This window comes from Anomaloglossus baeobatrachus, chromosome 7, assembly GCF_048569485.1.
Source record: "Anomaloglossus baeobatrachus isolate aAnoBae1 chromosome 7, aAnoBae1.hap1, whole genome shotgun sequence".
NCBI classification, from domain to species: domain Eukaryota; kingdom Metazoa; phylum Chordata; class Amphibia; order Anura; family Aromobatidae; genus Anomaloglossus; species Anomaloglossus baeobatrachus.
Window position 1 is genome coordinate 236,783,743 of NC_134359.1, and position 22,245 is coordinate 236,805,987.

Consider the following 22,245-nt stretch of genomic DNA (forward strand, 5'->3'; position numbering starts at 1 on the left):
ACAGGAAAGTCTCCCTTTCCCAGACGGCCAAAGACTCTCTGCAGTGGTGGCTTCTTCCCACCTCATTATCACAGGGAAGATCCTTCCTACCACCGTCTTGGGCGGTGGTCACGACAGATGCGAGTCTGTCAGGGTGGGGAGCAGTCTTTCTCCACCACAGGGCTCAGGGTACGTGGTCTCAGCAGGAGTCCACCCTTCAGATCAATGTTCTGGAAATCAGAGCAGTGTATCTTGCCCTACTAGCCTTCCAGCAGTGGCTGGAAGGAAGGCAGATCCGAATTCAGTCGGACAACTCCACAGCGGTGGCATACATCAACCACCAAGGGGGGACACGCAGTCGGCAAGCCTTCCAGGAAGTCCGGAGGATTCTGATGTGGGTGGAAGCCACAGCCTCCACCATATCCGCGGTTCACATCCCCGGCGTAGAAAACTGGGAAGCAGACTTCCTCAGTCGCCAGGGCATGGACGCAGGGGAATGGTCCCTTCACCCAGACGTGTTTCAGGAAATCTGTCGCCGCTGGGGGGTGCCGGACGTCGACCCAATGGCGTCACGGCACAACAACAAGGTCCCAACCTTCATGGCACGGTCTCGCGATCAAAGAGCGCTGGCGGCAGACGCCCTAGTGCAAGATTGGTCGCAGTTCCGGCTCCCTTGTGTTTCCACCTCTGGCACTCCTGCCCAGAGTGCTACGCAAGATCAGATCTGACTGCAGCCGCGTCATACTCGTCGCCCCAGACTGGCCGAGGAGGGCGTGGTATCCGGATCTGTGGCAGCTCACGGTCGGCCAACCGTGGGCACTACCAGACCGTCCAGACTTACTGTCCCAAGGGCCGTTTTTCCATCGGAATTCTGCGGCCCTGAACCTGACTGTGTGGCCATTGAGTCCTGGATCCTAACGTCTTCAGGATTGTCCCAAGGGGTCGTTGCCACCATGAGACAGGCTAGGAAGCCCACGTCTGCTAAGATCTACCACAGAACGTGGAGGATATTTTTATCCTGGTGCTCTGCTCAGGGAGTGTCTCCCTGGCCATTTGCATTGCCTACCTTTCTTTCTTTCCTGCAATCTGGGTTAGAAAAAGGTTTGTCGCTCGGCTCCCTTAAAGGTCAGGTCTCGGCGCTATCCGTCTTTTTTCAGAGGCGTTTGGCACGCCTTCCTAAGGTGCGCACGTTCCTACAGGGGGTTTGCCATATCGTACCCCCGTACAAGCGGCCGTTAGATCCATGGGATCTGAACAGGGTACTAGTTGCCCTCCAGAAGCCGCCCTTCGAGCCTCTGAAGGAGGTTTCACTTTCTAGACTATCACAGAAAGTGGCTTTTCTGGTAGCGATCACATCTCTTCGGAGAGTGTTTGAGCTGGCAGCACTATCATCCAAGGCTCCCTTCCTGGTCTTCCACCAGGACAAGGTAGTGCTGCGCCCTATTCAGGAGTTTCTCCCGAAGGTGGTATCCTCTTTTCATCTTAATCAGGATATCTCTTTGCCTTCGTTTTGTCCTCATGCAGTTCATCGGTATGAGAAGGATTTACATTTGTTAGATCTGGTGAGAGCACTCAGAATCTACATTTCCCGCACGGCGCCCTTGCGCCGTTCGGATGCACTCTTTGTCCTTGTCGCTGGTAAGCGCAAAGGGTCGCAGGCTTCTAAAGCCACCCTGGCTCGATGGATCAAAGAACCAATTCTTGAAGCCTACCGTTCTGCTGGGCTTCCGGTTCCATCAGGGCTGAAGGCCCATTCTACCAGAGCCGTGGGTGCATCCTGGGCATTACGACACCAGGCTACGGCTCAACAGGTGTGCCAGGCAGCTACCTGGTCGAGTCTGCACACTTTCACCAAACATTATCAGGTGCATACCTATGCTTCGGCGGACGCCAGCCTAGGTAGAAGAGTCCTGCAGGCGGCAGTTGCCTCCCCGTAGGGGAGGGCTGTCTTGCAGCTCTAACATGAGGTATTTCTTTACCCACCCAGGGACAGCTTTTGGACGTCCCAATCGTCTGGGTCTCCCAATAGAGCGCCGAAGAAGAAGGGAATTTTGTTACTTAGCGTAAATTCCTTTTCTTCTAGCTCTTATTGGGAGACCCAGCACCCGCCCTGTTGTCCTTCGGGATTGTTGGTTTGTTTGCGGGTACACATGTTGTTCATGTTGAACGGTTTTCAGTTCTCCGATGTTACTCGGAGAGAATTTGTTTAAACCAGTTATTGGCTTTCCTCCTTCTTGCTTTTGCACTAAAACTGGTGAGCCAGTGATCCCACTGGGGGTGTATAGCCAGAAGGGGAGGGGCCTTACACTTTTTAGTGTAATTGCTTTGTGTGGCCTCCGGAGGCAGTGCTATACACCCCAATCGTCTGGGTCTCCCAATAAGAGCTAGAAGAAAAGGAATTTACGGTAAGTAACAAAATTCCCTTCTTTGTGCTAACCACAGGGCGGCGCAAGGGTCTCTCTGCTTCTAAGCCGACCTTGGCCTGTTGGATTAGATCGACCATTTCGGACGCCTACCAGAGTACTCAGGTGCCTCCCCCGCTGGGGATCAAAGCACACTCGAACAGAGCTGTCGGTGCCTCTTGGGTTTTTAGGCACCAGGCTACAGCTCAACAAGTCTGTCAGGCTGCCACTTGGACTAGCCTGCATACCTTTTCGAAGCACTACCAAGTGCATGCTCATGCTTCGGCAGATGCGAGCTTGGGCAGACTCATCCTTCAGGCGGCTGTCGCCCACTTGTGAAGTTAGGCTCCGCCTACTTCTTAGTTTTTTCTGTTTATTCCCACCCAGGGACAGCTTTGGAACGTCCCATGGTTTAAATCTCCCAAAGGAACGATAAAGAAAAAGAGAATTTTGTTTACTTACCGTAAATTATTTTTCTTATAGTTCCGTATTGGGAGACCCAGCTCCCTCCCTGTTGGCAATTTTCTTGTTCCGCGTGTTATCACCGGCTGTTGTCGTGGACAGAGTCTCCGGTTGTTCCGGTTTTTACTCGGTTCTATTTGTGGGTGGCTATTCTCCTTCAGCTTTTGCACTAAACTGGCTAGGACTGGCTACCAGGGGGTGTATAAGCTCAGAGGGAGGAGCTACACTTTTTAGTGTAGTACTTTGTGTGTCCTCCGGAGGCAGAAGCTAAACACCCATGGTCTGGGTCTCCCAATACGGAACTATAAGAAAAAGAATTTACGGTAAGTAACAAAATTCTCTTTTTTTTTTTTTCCACACCCTTTCCATAGGGTGGAAAGGTTTCTATATTCGCTAGACCTTGTGAGGGCTCTCAGATATTACGTACTCTGGACAGCCCCTTTAGGAACATAGGCCTTTCAGGAATGACGAACAAGGAGTCTAAGAAAGGAGAGGCAGCTTCATAGGCAACACCGGCTCGCTGGATTCGTTCTGCGATTCAGGAGGTCTACCGCTTGCAACTCAAGCCCATTCCTAGTGGGCTGCAGTCTCATTCCACGCGAGCAGTTGGCGCCTCTTGGGCCATTAGGCATCAGGCTTCAGTGGAACATAGGTGTAAGACTGCGACCTGGTCTTGCCTACATACTGTTTCAAAGCATTACCGAGTCCATAGGGTTGTGGCTGAGGCGAACCTAGGTAGGAAAATTCTGCAAACGATAGCCAGGAGCGCCTACTGAGATAGGTACTCCACTATCTGGGACTGGTTCCTAGTCCTTGCGTTGCGTTGCGTTTATTATTTACCTACCCATGGACTGCTTTAGGACGTCCCATGGTCCTGTGTCCCCCCCCCCCCCCCCCCAATGAGGAGTCAGCGAATTTTTGTGTACTTACCGTAAAATCGTTTTCTCTTAGCCATCATTGGGGGACACAGCACCCTCCCTTTTGTCCTGTTGGGCCTTGGCTTTTTTCTGTCTCAGTACTTTTTTGTTATGAGTATTCACTCACGTTTTTTTGTTACTTGTTCTCCTACTGCTTGTGTACTAAAACTGAAGTAGCCTGGCTGGGCCAGGGGGTGTATATTGTAGGGGGGGAGCTAACATCTTTGCATCTACTTAGTGTCCTCCTATGGATAAGCAGCATAACACCCATGGTACTGTGTCCCCCAATGATGGCTAAGAGAAAACTATTTATTTTAAGGTGAGTACACACAAATCCGTTTTTTGCTGATCAGAGCAATGCTGCTCTGATCAGCAGCAACGAACAGACGATCGCCCTGTGCAGTGATAGTCCCCTAGGGGGACTAGATAGATAGATCATACATAATGAAGTTTAAAATCAACCCCCATTCGCTCCATTGAAAATAAAATAACAAAAATACAAATTTGGTATCGCCGCTTTCAGAAATGCCCAATCTATCAAAATATAAAATCAGTTAATCTGATCGGTACAAAGTGTGGCGAGAAAAAAAAATTCAAACTTGTTTCTTGGTCATCGCAATTTGGTAGTATTGAAAGCATCAGCTCGAGACGCTAAAAATAAACAATCATTGATCCCCAGCTCCTGAAAAATGAGAACGCTATGGTTTTTCGGAAAATGGCGGCTTTTTTTTTTTTTTTTTTAAATGTTTTACCCCTTTGATCAAAGTTAAAAATATACATGTTTGGTATCTACAAGCTTGCTGACCTGAGGCATAACACCAACAACTTAGTTTTACTATATAGTGAATACTGTGAATAATAGACCCTCAAAAAAATTGTGCAATGGAATTTTATTTTTTTTTTCCAGTTTTCCGGTACACTATTTGGTAAAACTAATGGTTTTATTCAAAAGTACAACTCTTGCTGCAAAAATGAAGCCCAAAGTTACGGCTCTCGGAAGAAGGAGTTAAAAAAATGAAAAACTGAAAATCACCGGGGGGGTGAGAAGGTTAAAGAGGTTGTTCAATGCTTTAACTTTGATGACCTACCCATAAGTCCTCAATGTCTGATCGGCCGGGGTTACTAAGGGGACCCATGAAAAAGAAAAAAGGGCAAAAATTACCCACTCTTGTCCTGGGGACAGATCCTTTGTATATATAAATTTATTTGAAGAATAGCTTCTGTTTTCCCTGTTTCACATGAAGGGGCGCTATATGAGGTGCAATGGAGATATAGGAAATTCTAAACACCCTTTTTGGGTATGTGTTTAATCTTATTGCGGTTATGTAAAAGTAGAATTTTATTTTTTTATTTTTTTCCCCCGTTTTAGAACGTACCCCAGAAGAGATCGAAAGGACGAAGCAGTTTTCAAAGGAAGTGGTGAACTTGTTGCGTCACCGGCCTCATTTCAGAATGCCATTTAACAAGTTTATTCCGTCCTACCACCACCATTTCGGCAGACAGTGTAAACTTACATATTACGGGTTTACTAAATTGATTGACCTATTTGAAGCCATACCAGATGTCTTACAGGTGAGTGGGTGGGGAAAGAAGCACATAAAATGCCATGATCACACTGTACGTAACATACATACGATCAGCCAAACGGTGAACACAGCAGCTTGTGCCAACAACCGGGCAGAGTATTTACGCTGTTATTACCTGCTGCACTATTTCTGCAATGTCAGAGCTACAGACAATGAGACATTAGGAGCAGCTGTGGAGATTCTGCACTTGTTTTAATTTTTTTTTCTTAATTTAAAGCGCGCCAATCACCAGGATTTCCCTATGTAACCTAAAGCCAGTGCTATACTGGCGCTATCATGCTGATTCTATACATACCTTTAGTTGTCAGCTAGGATGTATAGGTTTTGAAATACCAGCAAGTAAAGTTTTGTAAAATAAGCAGCTTGTTGAGTGCCCGCAGCTCCAGCAGCTGATAGCTGGGGTGGGTATTCTTACTTATCCCCTTCCCTTGTTACTTATGCTAACTCTATTATACAATCGTTTTACTTTGTGACTCGAAGGACTTGTGCTGATGTCATACCCATGTGACCAGAAGGGGCGGGGCCTCAACCAACATAGCTGATACCAGGAAACAACATTTTTAGGACACTTCTGGTCACATGGGTATGACATCTGCACAGGTCTTAATCGTAAAGTAAAACGATTGTATAATAGAATTAGCAGAAGTAACGGGGAGGAGATAGCTAGGGTGGGTAGTCATAGTTATCAGCTGATCAGCAGCTGCTGTCACTCAACAAGCTGCTGATTTTACAGACTTGCTTGTTTCAGAACCTAAACATCCGAGCTGACAACTAAAGGCATGTATAGAATCAGCATGATTGTGCCAGTATAGCACTGGCTTTAGGTTATATACGAAAATGCTGTTGATTGCTGCACTTTAATCCCCTTTAATGACAGACGACACCTCATACATTCCTTGGCTAGAGACCTTACTGAATTGCATTTCATATCCCATGAATATAGTTTACAATATCCCTATAGATGGGGCCATATTAATTGCGTACATCACCATATCCTACACTTCGTAATTATGGGTCTGAAATCTCTGCATTGCTCGATCTTGTAGGTTTTAGAGTGTGGGGAGGAAAAAATTTTGACCCTGACCGAGATGGAGCGTATTAAAGCTTTAGCTTCCCAGCTTGTAAAGCTTCTGCGCTCTCAGAAAGACTCCACGTTGATGATGCCTGACTTTCTTACTGACTATAGCAAGACGTACGGCTACAGCCTGAGGCTATACGACTATGACGTCAGCTCTGTACCAGCACTGATCCAAAAACTATGCCATGTGGTTAAGGTAACCAAACTCTTGAAGTGTTCTGCACTCGTCTTTTAGTCACTGGTTGGATGGTACTGTCACATTGGTGGTAGGTGATGCTTAGATATAGACTAGTCACAGGTGGCACCTGGTGTTGGAGGGGTCATAGAGCAATCCTAGTATTTTGCTGATGGCTAGATTATTTTTACTTATTTTTTTTTTTTCTTCCAGATTATAGATACCGCCTCTGGGAAGCAGATCCAGCTGATCAACCGAAAGTCACTGCGTTCATTAACTACACAGCTCCTAATTCTGCTCATGTCATGGGATGAGCTGTGTTTACTCACTGTTAACCAGCTGCAGCAGATATATGAAAGTTTCCATGGAGTTCCACTTAATCCATGCGAATATGGATTTGTGTCCTTAACTGAACTACTAAAAAGTCTTCCCTACTTGGTTGAGGTTAGTCCTGCTTCTCTTCACGTAATGTTTAATTTTTATTTATTTTTTTTGCCTAGATGCTATAAGTTGAGATGTCAGATACTTCAAAATCCCCTTCACTCACACTGACAGAGCTGCATCATGTAGCAAACCTACTATGTATGAACGGGGATGTTAGGCCGGGGCCACACAGGGACTAATGCGATCCTCGCATGACACTCGGCTCACACTGGCAGCACAGCGGGAGCCGAGTGTCACTGCGACTGAGGTCCAATCACGCGATCAGACCTCAGCTGTGGGGGGTTGGCCGGCACTGAGGAGGGGAGGGAGGGATTTATCTCCCTTTCTTCGGCGCTCCATTGGGAGACCCAGACGATTGGTGTATAGCACTGCCTCCGGAGGCCACACAAAGCAATTACACTAAAAAGTGTAAGGCCCCTCCCCTTCTGGCTATACACCCCCAGTGGGATCACTGGCTCACCAGTTTTCTGCTTTGTGCGAAGGAGGTCAGACATCCACGCATAGCTCCACTGTTTAGTCAGCAGTAGCTGCTGACTATGTCGGATGGAAGAAAAGAGGGCCCATATACGGCCCCCAGCATGCTCCCTTCTCACCCCACTTGTGGTTTGTAAGGTTGAGGTACCCATTGCGGGTACGGAGGCTGGAGCCCACATGCTGCTTTCCTTCCCCATCCCCCTGAGGGGCTCTGTGGAAGTGGGATCTTACCGGCCCCCAAGCCCTGAGGCCGGGCTCCATCCACAGACCCAGTGAACCTGATGGATACGGAGCTGTGTACCGTTCAGGGACAAGGCCCTGCAACTTTCAGGTACTCTGTGTCCCCGTACAGGCGGGCACGCACACACCAGACTTGCTGGGTGTGTTAGTGCGCCGGGGACAGTAGCGCTGTACGCTGGGGTTTGAGTCACAACAGCTTAGCTGTGACTTCATGTGCTGGGAACTACCGCGCCGGCCACTCTCGGAGCGGCGGCGCGGCTGGGACTTGTAGTGCGCCGGGGACTTAGCGCCGACCGCGCTTTTACGGCGGCGGCGCTTATAAATTTAGTCCCCGGCTTTTGCGGCCTAGCTCCGCTTCGTTCCCGCCCCCTCCCTGTCAATCAGGGAAGGGGAGAGACGCTGTACGATTACTCAGCGCCGAGGGCTGGAGCCTTATTTACATGCTCCAGCCCTCTCACTTGGCACAGTGGGACGCAGGTTTCCCGCTTTTGGTCTGGCACGCCCAGGGCCCGCCCCCCCCCTCCACAGGACGCCGGCAGCCATTCCTGCATGCAGTCTGGCTGGAGGACGGACACAGGCTCTGGGAGACCCAGACTAGGGATTTCTGGCGACCACACACCCGCGTTTAGCGGGCGGTAAGCAGCACTTTAGTGCTGGCCCCACTAGTGCCACAGTGTGTATTGGTGTACGTTTTCCTGTACCAGATATATATATATATATATACTGCACTGTACGGTCGCTTCTTGGCTGTATACCCTATATTGCTCTGGGAAGACAACAACATGTCATCCACAAAACGCAAGGGTGCCAAGGCACGGGCTGTATACACTCCTTGTACAGCATGTGGGGCTAATCTACCAGCAGGCTCCAACGACTCTCATTGTGTGCAATGTTCAGTCCCAGTGGCACTTCGTCAGCCAGAGCCTATGGTGGTGGTAACCCAGGCAGAGACGCCTGTGAACCCTGCCCCGGTGACGGGGACAGAATTTGCAGTCTTTGCTGATAAAATGTCTGTGACTATGACAAAAATCCTGGAGACCTTGCAGTCCAGGCCAGTTGCTCAGACCATGGACACTGCTGTGCCTATGTTCCCCGGTCCCCCTCAGTTGGAACTAATCCGTACTTCAAGGGGGTCCCAGGCTTCACAGGCTGAGGGCTCTGACTCCGATGACAGTCCCAGGCCGCCTAAGCGAGCTCGCTGGGAGAGACCCTCCACGTCATCACGCGGGTCAGGGTCTCAGCGAGAAGGGTCTCTATATGATGAGACAGAGGTGGGTGATCAGGATTCTAGTCCTGACACCGCACTCAATTTGGATACGCCAGATGGTGACGCCATGGTAAATGACCTTATAGCGGCCATCAATAGGCTGTTGGATATTTCTCCCCCAGCCCCTTCAGCAGAGGAGGCAGCTGCCCAGCAGGAGAAATTCCATTTCCTGTATCCCAAGCGTAAATTGAGCACTTTTCTGGACCACTCTGACTTCAGAGCATCAATCCAGAAACACCATGCTTATCCGGACAAGCGTTTTTCCAAACGTCTTAAGGATACACGTTATCCCTTTCCCCCTGACGTGGTCAAACGCTGGACCCAGTGTCCAAAAGTGGACCCTCCAATATCCAGGCTTGCAGCTAGATCCATAGTTGCAGTGGAGGATGGGGCTTCACTTAAAGATGCCAATGACAGACAGATGGACCTTTGGTTGAAATCTGTCTATGAAGCTATTGGCGCGTCGTTTGCTCCAGCATTCGCGGCCGTGTGGGCGCTCCAAGCTATTTCAGCTGGTTTGGCACAAGTGGACTCTTTCATACGTCCAGCACTGCCGCAAGTGGCGTCCTTAACTACGCAAATGACTGCGTTTGCGACCTACGCTATTAATGCGGTACTGGACTCTACGAGCCGTACCGCAATGGCATCCGCCAACTCTGTAGTTTTGCGCAGAGCCTTGTGGTTAAAAGAATGGAAAGCAGATTCTGCTTCTAAAAAATGTTTAACCAGCTTGCCATTATCTGGAGACAGACTGTTTGGTGAGCAATTGGCGGAAATCATTAAACAGTCCAAAGGTAAGGACTCTTCCTTACCCCAGCCCAGATCAAGCAAACCTCAACAGAGGAAGTGGCAGTCAAAGTTTCGGTCCTTTCGAGGCTCGGGCAAGCCCCAATTCTCCTCGTCCAAAGGGACTCAGAAAGAGCAAAGGAGCTCTGATTCCTGGCGGGCTCACTCACGCCCCAAGAAAGCAACCGGAGGTACCGCTTCCAAGGCGGCTGCCTCATGACTTTCGGCCCCCTCCCTCCGCATCCTCGGTCGGTGGCAGGCTCTCCCGCTTTTGCGACATTTGGCTGCCACAGGTCAAAGACCGGTGGGTAACAGACATTTTGTCTCACGGGTACAGGATAGAGTTCAGTTCTCGTCCTCCGCCTCGGTTCTTCAGAACTTCCCCACATCCCGACCGAGCAGATGCCCTTCTGCAGGCGGTGAATTCTCTAAGAGCAGAAGGAGTGGTGGTCCCTGTTCCTCTTCAGGAACAAGGACAAGGTTTTTACTCCAATCTCTTTGTGGTGCCAAAAAAGGACGGCTCATTCCGTCCTGTTCTGGACCTAAAACTGCTCAACAAGCATGTGAACGCCAGGCGGTTCCGGATGGAATCCCTCCGCTCAGTCATTGCCTCAATGTCTCAAGGAGATTTCCTAGCATCAATAGACATCAAAGATGCTTATCTCCACGTGCCGATTGCTACAGAGCACCAACGCTTTCTACGCTTCGTGATAGGAGACGACCATCTTCAGTTCGTAGCTCTGCCATTTGGTCTGGCGACAGCCCCACGGGTGTTCACCAAGGTCATGGCGGCAGTGGTAGCAGTCTTGCACTCTCAGGGACACTCTGTGATCCCTTACTTGGACGATCTACTTGTCAAGGCACCCTCTCAGGAGGCATGCCAACTCAGCCTGAATGTTGCACTGGAGACTCTCCAGACGTTCGGGTGGATCATCAACTTCTCAAAGTCAAATCTGTCACCGACCCAATCGCTAACGTATCTTGGCATGGAGTTTCATACTCTCTCAGCGATAGTGAAGCTTCCGCTGGACAAGCAGAGGTCACTACAGACTGGGGTGCAGGCTCTCCTTCAAAGTCAGTCGCACTCTTTAAGACGCCTCATGCACTTCCTCGGGAAGATGGTGGCGGCAATGGAGGCGGTTCCGTTTGCGCAGTTTCATCTGCGCCCACTTCAATGGGACATTCTCCGCCAATGGGACGGGAAGTCAACATCCCTGGACAGGAAAGTCTCCCTTTCCCAGACGGCCAAAGACTCTCTGCAGTGGTGGCTTCTTCCCACCTCATTATCACAGGGAAGATCCTTCCTACCACCGTCCTGGGCGGTGGTCACGACAGACGCGAGTCTGTCAGGGTGGGGAGCAGTTTTTCTACACCACAGGGCTCAGGGTACGTGGACTCAGCAGGAGTCCACCCTTCAGATCAATGTTCTGGAGATCAGAGCAGTGTATCTTGCCCTACTAGCCTTCCAGCAGTGGCTGGAAGGAAAGCAGATCCGAATTCAGTCGGACAACTCCACAGCGGTGGCATACATCAACCACCAAGGGGGGACACGCAGTCGGCAAGCCTTCCAGGAAGTCAGGCGGATTCTGATGTGGGTGGAAGCCACGGCCTCCACCATATCCGCAGTTCACATCCCCGGCGTAGAAAACTGGGAAGCAGACTTCCTCAGTCGCCAGGGCATGGACGCAGGGGAATGGTCCCTTCACCCGGACGTGTTTCAGGAAATCTGTCGCCGCTGGGGAAGGCCGGACGTCGACCTAATGGCGTCCCGGCACAACAACAAGGTCCCAACCTTCATGGCACGGTCTCGCGATCACAGAGCTCTGGCGGCAGACGCCTTAGTGCAAGATTGGTCGCAGTTCCGGCTCCCTTATGTGTTTCCACCTCTGCCACTCTTGCCCAGGGTGCTACGCAAGATCAGATCCGACTGCAGCCGCGTCATACTCGTCGCTCCAGACTGGCCAAGGAGGGCGTGGTATCCGGATCTGTGGCGTCTCACGGTCGGCCAACCGTGGGCACTCCCAGACCGACCAGATTTACTGTCCCAAGGGCCGTTTTTCCATCGGAATTCCGCGGCCCTGAACCTGACTGTGTGGCCATTGAGTCCTGGATCCTAGCGTCTTCAGGATTATCCCAAGGGGTCGTTGCCACCATGAGACAGGCTAGGAAGCCCACGTCCGCTAAGATCTACCACAGAACGTGGAGGATATTCTTATCCTGGTGCTCTGCTCAGGGAGTGTCTCCCTGGCCATTTGCCTTGCCTACCTTTCTTTCTTTCCTGCAATCTGGGTTAGAAAAAGGTTTGTCGCTCGGCTCCCTTAAGGGGCAAGTCTCGGCGCTATCCGTCTTTTTTCAGAAGCGTCTAGCACGACTCTCTAAGGTGCGCACGTTCCTGCAGGGGGTTTGTCATATCGTACCCCCGTACAAGCGACCGTTAGATCCATGGGACCTGAACAGGGTGCTAGTTGCCCTCCAGAAGCCGCCCTTCGAGCCTCTGAGGGAGGTTTCACTTTCTAGACTGTCACAGAAAGTGGCTTTTCTGGTAGCGATCACATCTCTTCGGAGAGTGTCTGAGCTGGCAGCACTATCATCCAAGGCTCCCTTCCTGGTCTTCCACCAGGACAAGGTAGTGCTGCGCCCCATTCAGGAGTTTCTCCCGAAGGTGGTATCCTCTTTTCATCTTAATCAGGATATCTCTTTGCCTTCTTTTTGTCCTCATGCAGTTCATCGGTATGAGAAGGATTTACATTTGTTAGATCTGGTGCGAGCACTCAGAATCTACATTTCCCGCACGGCGCCCCTGCGCCGTTCGGATGCACTCTTTGTCCTTGTCGCTGGTAAGCGCAAGGGGTCGCAGGCTTCTAAGGCCACCCTGGCTCGATGGATCAAAGAACCAATTCTTGAGGCCTACCGTTCTGCTGGGCTTCCGGTTCCATCAGGGCTGAAGGCCCATTCTACCAGAGCCGTGGGTGCGTCCTGGGCATTGCGTCACCAGGCTACGGCTCAACAGGTGTGCCAGGCAGCTACCTGGTCGAGTCTGCACACTTTCACCAAACATTATCAGGTGCATACCTATGCTTCGGCGGACGCCAGCCTAGGTAGAAGAGTCCTGCAGGCGGCAGTTGCCTCCCCGTAGGGGAGGGCTGTCTTCGCAGCTCTAACATGAGGTATTCTTTACCCACCCAGGGACAGCTTTTGGACGTCCCAATCGTCTGGGTCTCCCAATGGAGCGCCGAAGAAGAAGGGAATTTTGTTACTTACCGTAAATTCCTTTTCTTCTAGCTCCTATTGGGAGACCCAGCACCCGCCCTGTTGTCCTTCGGGATTTTTGGTTGTTTTTCGGGTACACATGTTGTTCATGTTGAACGGTTTTCAGTTCTCCGACGTTACTTCGGAGTGAATTTGTTTAAACCAGTTCTTGGCTTTCCTCCTTCTTGCTTTTGCACTAAAACTGGTGAGCCAGTGATCCCACTGGGGGTGTATAGCCAGAAGGGGAGGGGCCTTACACTTTTTAGTGTAATTGCTTTGTGTGGCCTCCGGAGGCAGTGCTATACACCAATCGTCTGGGTCTCCCAATAGGAGCTAGAAGAAAAGGAATTTACGGTAAGTAACAAAATTCCCTTCTTCTCCTCCATAGCCGGCTATTGCCATTCTCATCCTGCACTCCTCAGAGTGCAGTGCGAGCTTTCTCTTGCCCCATAGACTTGAATGGGTGCGAGAGAATGAGTCTCACATTTGTCGCAGCATGCTGCGATTGTTTTCTCAGTCCGATTGGGGCCGAGAAAATAATCGCTCATGGGTGCTGACACACAGGCTAATATTGGTCCGAGTGGCATGCGATGTTTTATCGCATTCCACTCGGTCCGATTTTCATGCCGTGTGTCTTAGGCCTAAGAGGTCAGATCCATTCCATACAGATCAGGCAGGCATGGGTCAAACAGGCTCGTTTTGCTATCAGATAATCAGTGTTTGGGTTATTCAGTGCTTCCGGGATGTCAGGATTTGACATGTTGGGTTTTGACATGCCCAATCCTTTATTCTCATTAGAGAAGTCCATTATCGTAGGTGTTTGGCAGCAGCTTTTTCTCTATAAAAGTTATGCATGCTTCCTCCCAACTGATGGTGCGCTCATGTAGGAGGCTTGACCGGACTAAAGACCATAAGATAGTCGCCCCTTGAAAGTCTTGTGCTGTACCGCTACCTTTGATTTTATATTAATCCATCCTTTGATTACACTCTGTATACCTGTGTGCATGTTATAAGCGGTCTGTTCTTGTCTCATAGGTGCATATAAATGACATGAATGAAGACTGCCTGCAGCTGACATCTCTCTATATCTTTGCGAAGAATGTGCGCTCGTTGCTGCACACTTACCACTACCAGCAGATCTTCCTCGACGAATTCCCAACTGCGTATAGCAAGTATGTTGGCGAAGTGCTGCAACCCAAGCAATATGGCTATAATAGCCTGGAGGAGCTTTTGGGAGCTGTTCCACAGGTGGGTGCTCTGTTTAAGGGATTGATTGGGGTGGGTATATTCATATATTTTAACAAGACCTTGGAGAAGAATTAAAGGAAAAGCTGCTTTTGGTGTTGGTTTCATTTCTTTCTCGCTAAAATCTGTTCTCACAAATGTTTCAGAAACCTAGCACCAGACTTTTATCTGAAATCTCAACGGTTCTCTTCTATGCTGATTGTTATGATCAGGGTTGTAATGAAGAGTATCATAACATCAGTAACTGCTTAATGACTACTGATTCACCTTTTAGGTTGGTCTTTAAAGGGAATCTGTCAGCAGTTTTTTGGTACCTCATCTGAGGGCAGCGTGATGTACCCTGAATCCAATAATGTATCACTGAGTTTACGGAATGCAGCGCTTTTGTGTTTAGATTTAGCAATGCTGCAGATCTCAGAGCTTCACCTGCCTACACCAGACTCTGTATAGGCATTGTACGTTAACAGTGAGGTGCTAATCATAGGAAGGGGCATGTCTGACTACCAGACAGGCTTCACCTAGTCCACCAATAAGGTCCTACTACTAAAACAATCATTACAAGTAAACACCACGGACCACAGAATTCTTTGTAACTCCTCACCGCATGTTGTCTTCAGATTGCATAACAAAAATCTGCTGACCAATTCACTTTTTGAGGCCTTAATCCTCAGTAGTGCTTTTCTACAGCAATGAGGATTAAATAAATAGTGCACCACAGTGAGCGAAAATGTTTTTGGTGTGAGCTGCATATTGTAGCTGATACCCTGCTGCATTGACCAGAACTTTAGCACAGATCACAGCTGATTAAACATCTAGATATCATGATTGACCGTGACATCTATGGGTTTTTAATAGCGGGGGAGGCCTCCGCTTTTTTTTTTTTTTTTTTTTTTTTTAAATCCTGTATTTAACAAGGAATCATATACATATAAGGCACAAAATTCTTGAATCTAACGACCCATTTGCACCCATAAAATGCACCAAACAAAACAGGTATACCAAATGCATTACATTCTCACAAAGACCATTTAGACGTATGAGCTGTCTTGATATTCAAGAATATGAAAAATTCCACTTTTTTTTTTTTTATTTATTTTTTTTTTTCCAAGATTCTATAGATCGAAGAGGAAGTAGCTTGTGGGGCCAGAATACAGAAAAAGAGTAGGTAGTGTTAAGTGATAGGAGAAGAGTGGGGAAAAAGAAAAGGAAAAGGTCAGATATTGGGAAGGGGGGGGGGGGGTTTGACCCTAGTTCACCTCTCAACTTAAGCTGATATGTCTCGGTTTGTTTGAACTCTCTCGAAGTTGCCCAGAATTTCATGTAAGTGTCATGTAGAGAGGAGGTGAGGTTCTCCATGTACATAAGGTCATTGACCTTGGAAAGAGGCATCAATCTTTTTAAACCCCTTCACGACCATGGACGGATATATCCGTCATGGAGCGTGTCCCATTAAGCCCTGCCGCGGGCAGGCAGAGGTGATCGGCACACATCAGCTGTTTTCAACAGCTGACGTGTGCCTGCATGTTACGAGTGGAATCTCATTCCACCCGTAACATTAATCCCTTACATCTCGCTGCCAAAGTCTGGCAGCGAGATGTATATAAGCGCGGTGAAGATTTTCACTTACCGCCGCCCCCACCGGATGTAACGTGAGTGATCACGTGACTTTCAGTGGTTGCCATGGTAGCACAGGGTCATGTGATGACGCCTGCAGCTATGACGTTTCACTTTCGTTTTCACCCGGCCCGGAGGCCAGTGAAGCAGGAAGTGACTGTATCTGCTGTTTACAGCTATATAGCTGTGATCAGCAGATAGATCAGAACGATCGGATTGCTGATCGCTATAGCCCCCTAGGGGGACTAGTAAAATAAAAAAAGTGAAAAAAAATGTTTTAAAAAATAAAAAAAAAAAACCTAAAGGTTCAAATCACACCCCCTTTCCCCCCATTGAAAATTAAAGGGTTAAAAAAAAAAAAAACACACATTTGGTATCGCTGCGTTCAGAAATGCCCGATCTATCAAAATATAAAATCAATTAATCCGATTGGAACTTTTTTGCCACTACGCCATTTACCAAGCGCAAAATGCAATAACAGGCGATCAAAACATTGCATCTGCGCAATAAATGGTACCATTAGAAATGTCAGCTCGAGACGCAAAAAGTAAGCCTTCACTGAGCCATAGATCCCAAAAAAATGAGAACTCTGCGGGTTTCGGAAAATGGTGCAAAACGTACGCCACTTTTATTGGACAAGCTTGTGAATTATTTTTTTTTAACCCCTTAGATACAAGTAAACCTATACATGTTAGGTGTCTACAAACTCGCACCGACTTCACGCATCACACTGACACATCAGTTTTACCATATAGTGAACACCGTGAATAAAACATCCCAAAAACTATTGTGCCATCACTTTTTCTGCAGTTTTTCCACACTTGGAATTTTTTTGCGGTTTTTCCAGTACACCATTTGGTAAAACTTATGGTTTCATTTAAAAGTACAACTTGTCCTGCAAAAAACAAGCTCTCCTATGGCAAGATTGACGGAAAAATAAAAAAGTTACAGCTCTCGGAAGAAGGGGAGCAAAAAACGGAAAGTGCCCCGGGGCTGAAGGGGATAACCCTATTAGATCCTTGGGTTGTTTAGGCTTATTAAGTCTTGCCATAAGCCGGCTGTGTTGGTGTAAAACTGACAGGTGTTACGCCCAGCAGTGCAGAAGTATTGTAATGTAGAAGAACAGAAACCTAAGAGCAGAATATTTAAGTCCACTAGAAAGGCAAAGTAAAATAAAAAAAAACACAACTTCCACATCTAACAATACAATTTTCAAAAGTCATAGAATTTATCCCACAAATTAAACATTATACATACATTCACGGCAAACTTGCAGGCATAAGAGCTGTGCCCGCATGATCATTGCTGTGAGATCGGCGTAAGTTATAGCTGAACTTTGGGTGCCACGGACTCCGCCTGTTTAACCCCATAAATGCTGATGGGCGTCAGTTGCAGTTCCTGTCTCGCCTTTCGGTGCTCATCACTGTCTCCTCCTTTGATTGACGTGGATGACTCAGTCAACACTTTTATTTATTTTTGTGGAGATGGGAGGATATGAGATATGTAAAGCTTGAAGTGTTCAGCACAGATGAAGAGAATAGGATTACTTTGACCATAACATTTCATTTCTTTTAAGGTTTGGTACAACATAACAGTGTAAATTTTAATTAGGCTTTAACTTGAATGTGTTGAGGCTTTTAAAGTTTGATATTAAAAAAAAATAGGGGTTTCCATGTTCCTGGTAGCACAAAGCAACAGGTTTCCGCCCTCCAAATAAATGACTGCTCTTCAATAAAAATGGCCCGTTTTCCAAAGATTTAATAGGGTGCTGGTGTCCCCAGAAGCACACTGGGCATATTTGCAATTTTCACCCTTAAATAAAAACAAAAAAAAAAACAAAAACAAACCACAAACTACACATTGACTGCAATACAAACTTTAAAAGGACTTCAGTGTCCCAAGAGTAAGAATTAATCCTGTGATCGCTTACTTTTTAGGTGGTTTGGATTAAGGGACATGGACATAAGAGAATTGTAGTGCTGAAGAATGACATGAAGGGTGAGTGAATTTATATTTGGCAGTTGGCCACTATATAGATAGATTTATTTATTTTTAATTTTATATGTCCCTTTCATGTCAACTAACGGCCATAAATGAGCACTTTACTAAATGCTTTGCTTTTGGAAATCCTTCTGTAATCTGAGCTGTTCTGATCACATTATCACTGGCTGAGAATCTCCTGCTTCCTGTGATGTCACTGCAAAATCTCTGTTCCATGCTTTGGAAACTGCCGTGTGGTGGTGCTTCCCATGTGGGTAGGGCTCTATTCAGTGTTCTTGTGCATGCTCTTCCTGCAGACACCGCTTTTCCTTGTGGGAGGGGAGTTTAGGTGAATTTAATAAGGGGGGGGGGGGGATTCCTCACTGCTGGCTTCCAGTCCAGCACTAGGAGTGCTGGGAAATAAAATCAGCAGATTTGATCGTTAACTTTCTTTGTCGCTCCATTGGGAGACCCAGACAATTGGGTGTATAGCTTCTGCCTCCGGAGGCCACACAAAGTATTACACTTTAAAAGTGTAACCCCTCCCCTCTGCCTATACACCCTCCCGTGCATCACGGGCTCCTCAGTTTTATGCTTTGTGTGGAAGGAGGCACACATCCACTCATGCATTCTCATATTAGTTATATCGGTTGGAAGAAAAGAGGGCCCCCACGGGGCCCCCGGCATGTTCCCTTCTCACCCCACTACGTCGGCGGTGCTGTTAAGGTTGAGGTACCCATTGCGGGTACAAAGGCCGGAGCCTCATGCCGTCTCCTTCACCATCCCTTAGCGGCTCTGGGAGAAGTGGGATCCTGACCGGTCATCCATTTACTGGGACCGTGCTCCCTCCGCAGCCCCTGTGGGAATCTGCCGGACAGGAGTCTATTCATCCTCAGGGACCGGGCCCTGCATCTCTAAGGTACTCTGTGTCCCCATGGGGACTGTGCATGGAGCGCCTTCTTCCGGGACGCTGCAGCAGCTGCTGATTTGAGAAGACCGGCGGACTTCCGCGCCGACCGCGCCTGCTTGTCGGCCGCGGTCTTAAATTTAGTCCCCGGCTTCATCGCGGCCTAGTAGCAAAAATCCCGGGCCTGCCTGTCAGGGGTAAGGGCGGGACTACCGACCTGACGTCGGATGTGAGGGCCGGAGCATCCTGTATGTTTCCTCCCCCCTCACTGATCACTGTGGGGACCCCAGATTCCCGCACTTTCCTAGACGCCGCCCACGGCTCACTCCTCCCCTGAGAGCTCCGGCAGCCATTTTTTTTGGCATTCTGCCGGTGGAGGATTATCAGGGAAGAGCTCTGCAGCTCTGGGAGACCTAAGGCAGGGAATCTGGAGGACACACACTCCGCTTTTTAGCGGTCGGTAAGCCACACCGGTCACCCGGTGCTGGTCCCCCCTAGGGTGCCGGAATAGATACGTATTCTATATATATATTTCTGTTCGGTCGGGCTGTATACCCTTTCCCATATATTCTCAGTGATCACTCTCCTAGGAGACAACAGCATGTCGTCCACAAGGAGCAAAGGTGCTAAGGCACAGGGTTTTTTTGCGGCCTGTACCTCTTGTGGGGCTATGTTACCTGCGGGTTCCACCTACCCTCACTGTGAGCAATGCTCGACCCCTGTTTCGCTTGCTCAGCCGGAGCCTCGGTCACTAGTGGGCCACAGGTGGACGTCGCAGCTCAGGGCTCTGACCCTGACGTTGCCCTCAATCTTGATACACCTGAAGGGGACGCCTTAGTGAATGATCTTATCTCGTCCATCAACCAGGTGTTAGATCTCTCTCCCCCACCTCCACCTGTAGAGGAGTCGGCTTCTCAGCAGGAGAAACACCAGTTTCGGTTCCCCAAACGTACACGGAGTGCGTTTTTCGATCACTCTAACTTCAGAGATGCTGTCCAGAAGCCCAGAGCGGTTCCGGACAAGCGCTTTACTGACACACGTTACCCCTTCCCCTCTGACGTAGTTAAGGGTTGGGCTCGATGTCCCAAGGTGGATCCTCCAGTCTCTAGATTGGCGGCTAGATCTGTGGTATCGGTTGCAGATGGCTCATCGCTAAAAGATGCCACTGACAGGCAGAGCTCCTGGTGAAATCCATCTATGAAGCCACGGGCGCGTCTTTTGCCCCGGCCTTTACAGCCGTGTGGGCACTCCAAGCTATCTCAGCTTGTCTGGCTGAGATTAATGCGGTCACACGTAATTCTGCTCCGCAGGTTGCGTCTTTGACTTCTCAAGCGTCAGCTTTTTCTTCCTACGCCATGAACGCAGTCCTAGACTCTGCTAACCATACAGCGGTGGCATCCGCTAATTCTGTGGCAGTCCGCAGGGCCATGTGGCTGCGCGAATGGAAGGCAGACTCGGCTTCCAAGAGGTTCTTAACCGGTTTGCCGTTTTCTGGCGAACGATTGTTTGGCGAACGATTGGATGATATTATTAAGGAATCCAAGGGAAAGGACTCCTCCTTACCCCAGTCCAAACCTAAGAGACCTCAGCAACGGAAAATACAATCGAGGTTTCGGTCCTTTCGTCCCTCCGCCAAGCCCCAATCCTCTTCGTCCAGCAGGCCGGAGAAAGGCCAGAGGAACTCCTATGCGTGGCGGTCTAAGTCACGCCCCCAAAAAGCCGCCGGAGGCACTGCCTCCAAGGTGGCCTCCTCATGACTCTCGGCATCCCCGAACCGCATCCTCAGTCGGTGGCAGGCTCTCCCGCTTTTGCGACGCCTGGTGGCCACATGTTCAAGACCGATGGGTGAGAGACATTTTGTCTCACGGTTACAGGATAGAGTTCAGCTCTCGTCCTCCGACTCGTTTTTTCAGAACCTCTCCGCCCCCCGCTCGGGCCGACGCACTTTTTCAGGCAGTGGACGCTCTGAAGACAGAAGGAGTTGTGATCCCCGTTCCCCCTCAGGAACATGGTCGCGGCTTTTACTCCAACTTGTTCGTGGTGCCAAAGAAGGACGGATCATTCCGTCCCGTTCTGGACCTCAAACTACTCAACAGACATGTGAGCACCAGACTGTTTCGGATGGAATCTCTCCGCTTGGTCATCGCCTCGATGTCACAAGGAGACTTCCTAGCATCGATCGACATAAAGGATGCTTATCTCCATGTGCCAATCGCACCCGAACATCAACGCTTCTTGCGTTTCGCCATCGGGGACGAACACCTTCAGTTCGTGGCATTGCCTTTCGGCCTGGCGATAGCCCCACGGGTGTTCACCAAAGTCATGGCATCCGTTGTGGCGGTCCTACATTCTCAGGGCCACTCGGTGATTCCCTACTTAGACGATCTCCTAGTCAGGGCACCTTCTCGGGTGGCGTGTCAACACAGCCTTACCGTCGCTCTGGCGACTCTCCAGCTGTTCGGGTGGATCATCAACTTCCCAAAATCCAAGTTGACACCGACCCAATCACTGACTTACCTCGGGATGGAGTTTCATACACAGTCAGCGGTAGTCAAGCTACCGCTGGACAAACAGCTTTCTCTGCAGGCAGGGGTGCAATCTCTTCTTCGGGGTCAGTCACACCCCTTGAGGCGCCTCATGCACTTCCTGGGGAAGATGGTGGCAGCGATGGAGGCAGTGCCGTTCGCGCAATTCCATCTGCGGCCACTCCAATGGGACATTCTCCGCAAATGGGACAGGAGGTCGACTTCCCTCGACAGGAACGTCTCTCTTTCCCTTGCAACCAAGACGTCTCTTCAGTGGTGGCTCCTTCCCAATTCTCTATCACAAGGAAAATCCTTCCTACCCCCAACCTGGGCTGTTGTCACCACGGACGCGAGCCTGTCAGGGTGGGGAGCGGTTTTTCTCCACCACAGGGCTCAGGGAACCTGGACTCCGGTAGAGTCTTCCCTACAGATCAATGTTCTGGAGATAAGGGCAGTGTATCTAGCCCTATTGGCTTTCCATCGGTGGCTGGAGGGCAGACAGATCAGTATACAGTCGGACAACGCCACTGCCGTCGCATACATCAACCACCAGGGCGGCATGCGCAGTCGTCATGCCTTCCAGGAAGTCAGGCGGATTCTGCAGTGGGTGGAAGCCACAGCCTCCACGATCTCCGCAGTTCACATCCCGGGCGTAGAAAACTGGGAAGCAGATTTTCTCAGTCGTCAGGGCATGGACGCGGGGGAATGGTCTCTTCACCCAGACGTGTTTCGAGAGATCTGTCGCCGCTGGGTAACGCCGGACGTCTATCTCATGGCGTCACGGCACAACAACAAAGTCCCGGCTTTCGTGGCCCGGTCTCGAGATCAGAGCTCTGGCGGCGCACGCATTAGTTCAGGATTGGTCGCAGTTTCGACTGCCTTATGTGTTTCCTCCTCTGGCGATGCTGCCCAGAG

At 49.4% G+C, this 22,245-nt stretch overlaps 1 protein-coding gene across 1 annotated transcript in view; it reads left to right on the forward strand.

The window, feature by feature from the left end:
• The window catches only part of LOC142246673 (meiosis regulator and mRNA stability factor 1-like), a 45,052-nt gene that overhangs the window by 17,115 nt on the left and 5,692 nt on the right, over positions 1-22,245 (forward strand). The window contains exons 3-6 of the mRNA XM_075319738.1: positions 5,130-5,332; positions 6,813-7,043; positions 14,095-14,307; positions 17,856-17,916. Coding sequence (XP_075175853.1) covers positions 5,130-5,332; positions 6,813-7,043; positions 14,095-14,307; positions 17,856-17,916 — 708 coding nt within the window. The remainder of the gene's footprint in view (positions 1-5,129; positions 5,333-6,812; positions 7,044-14,094; positions 14,308-17,855; positions 17,917-22,245) is intronic.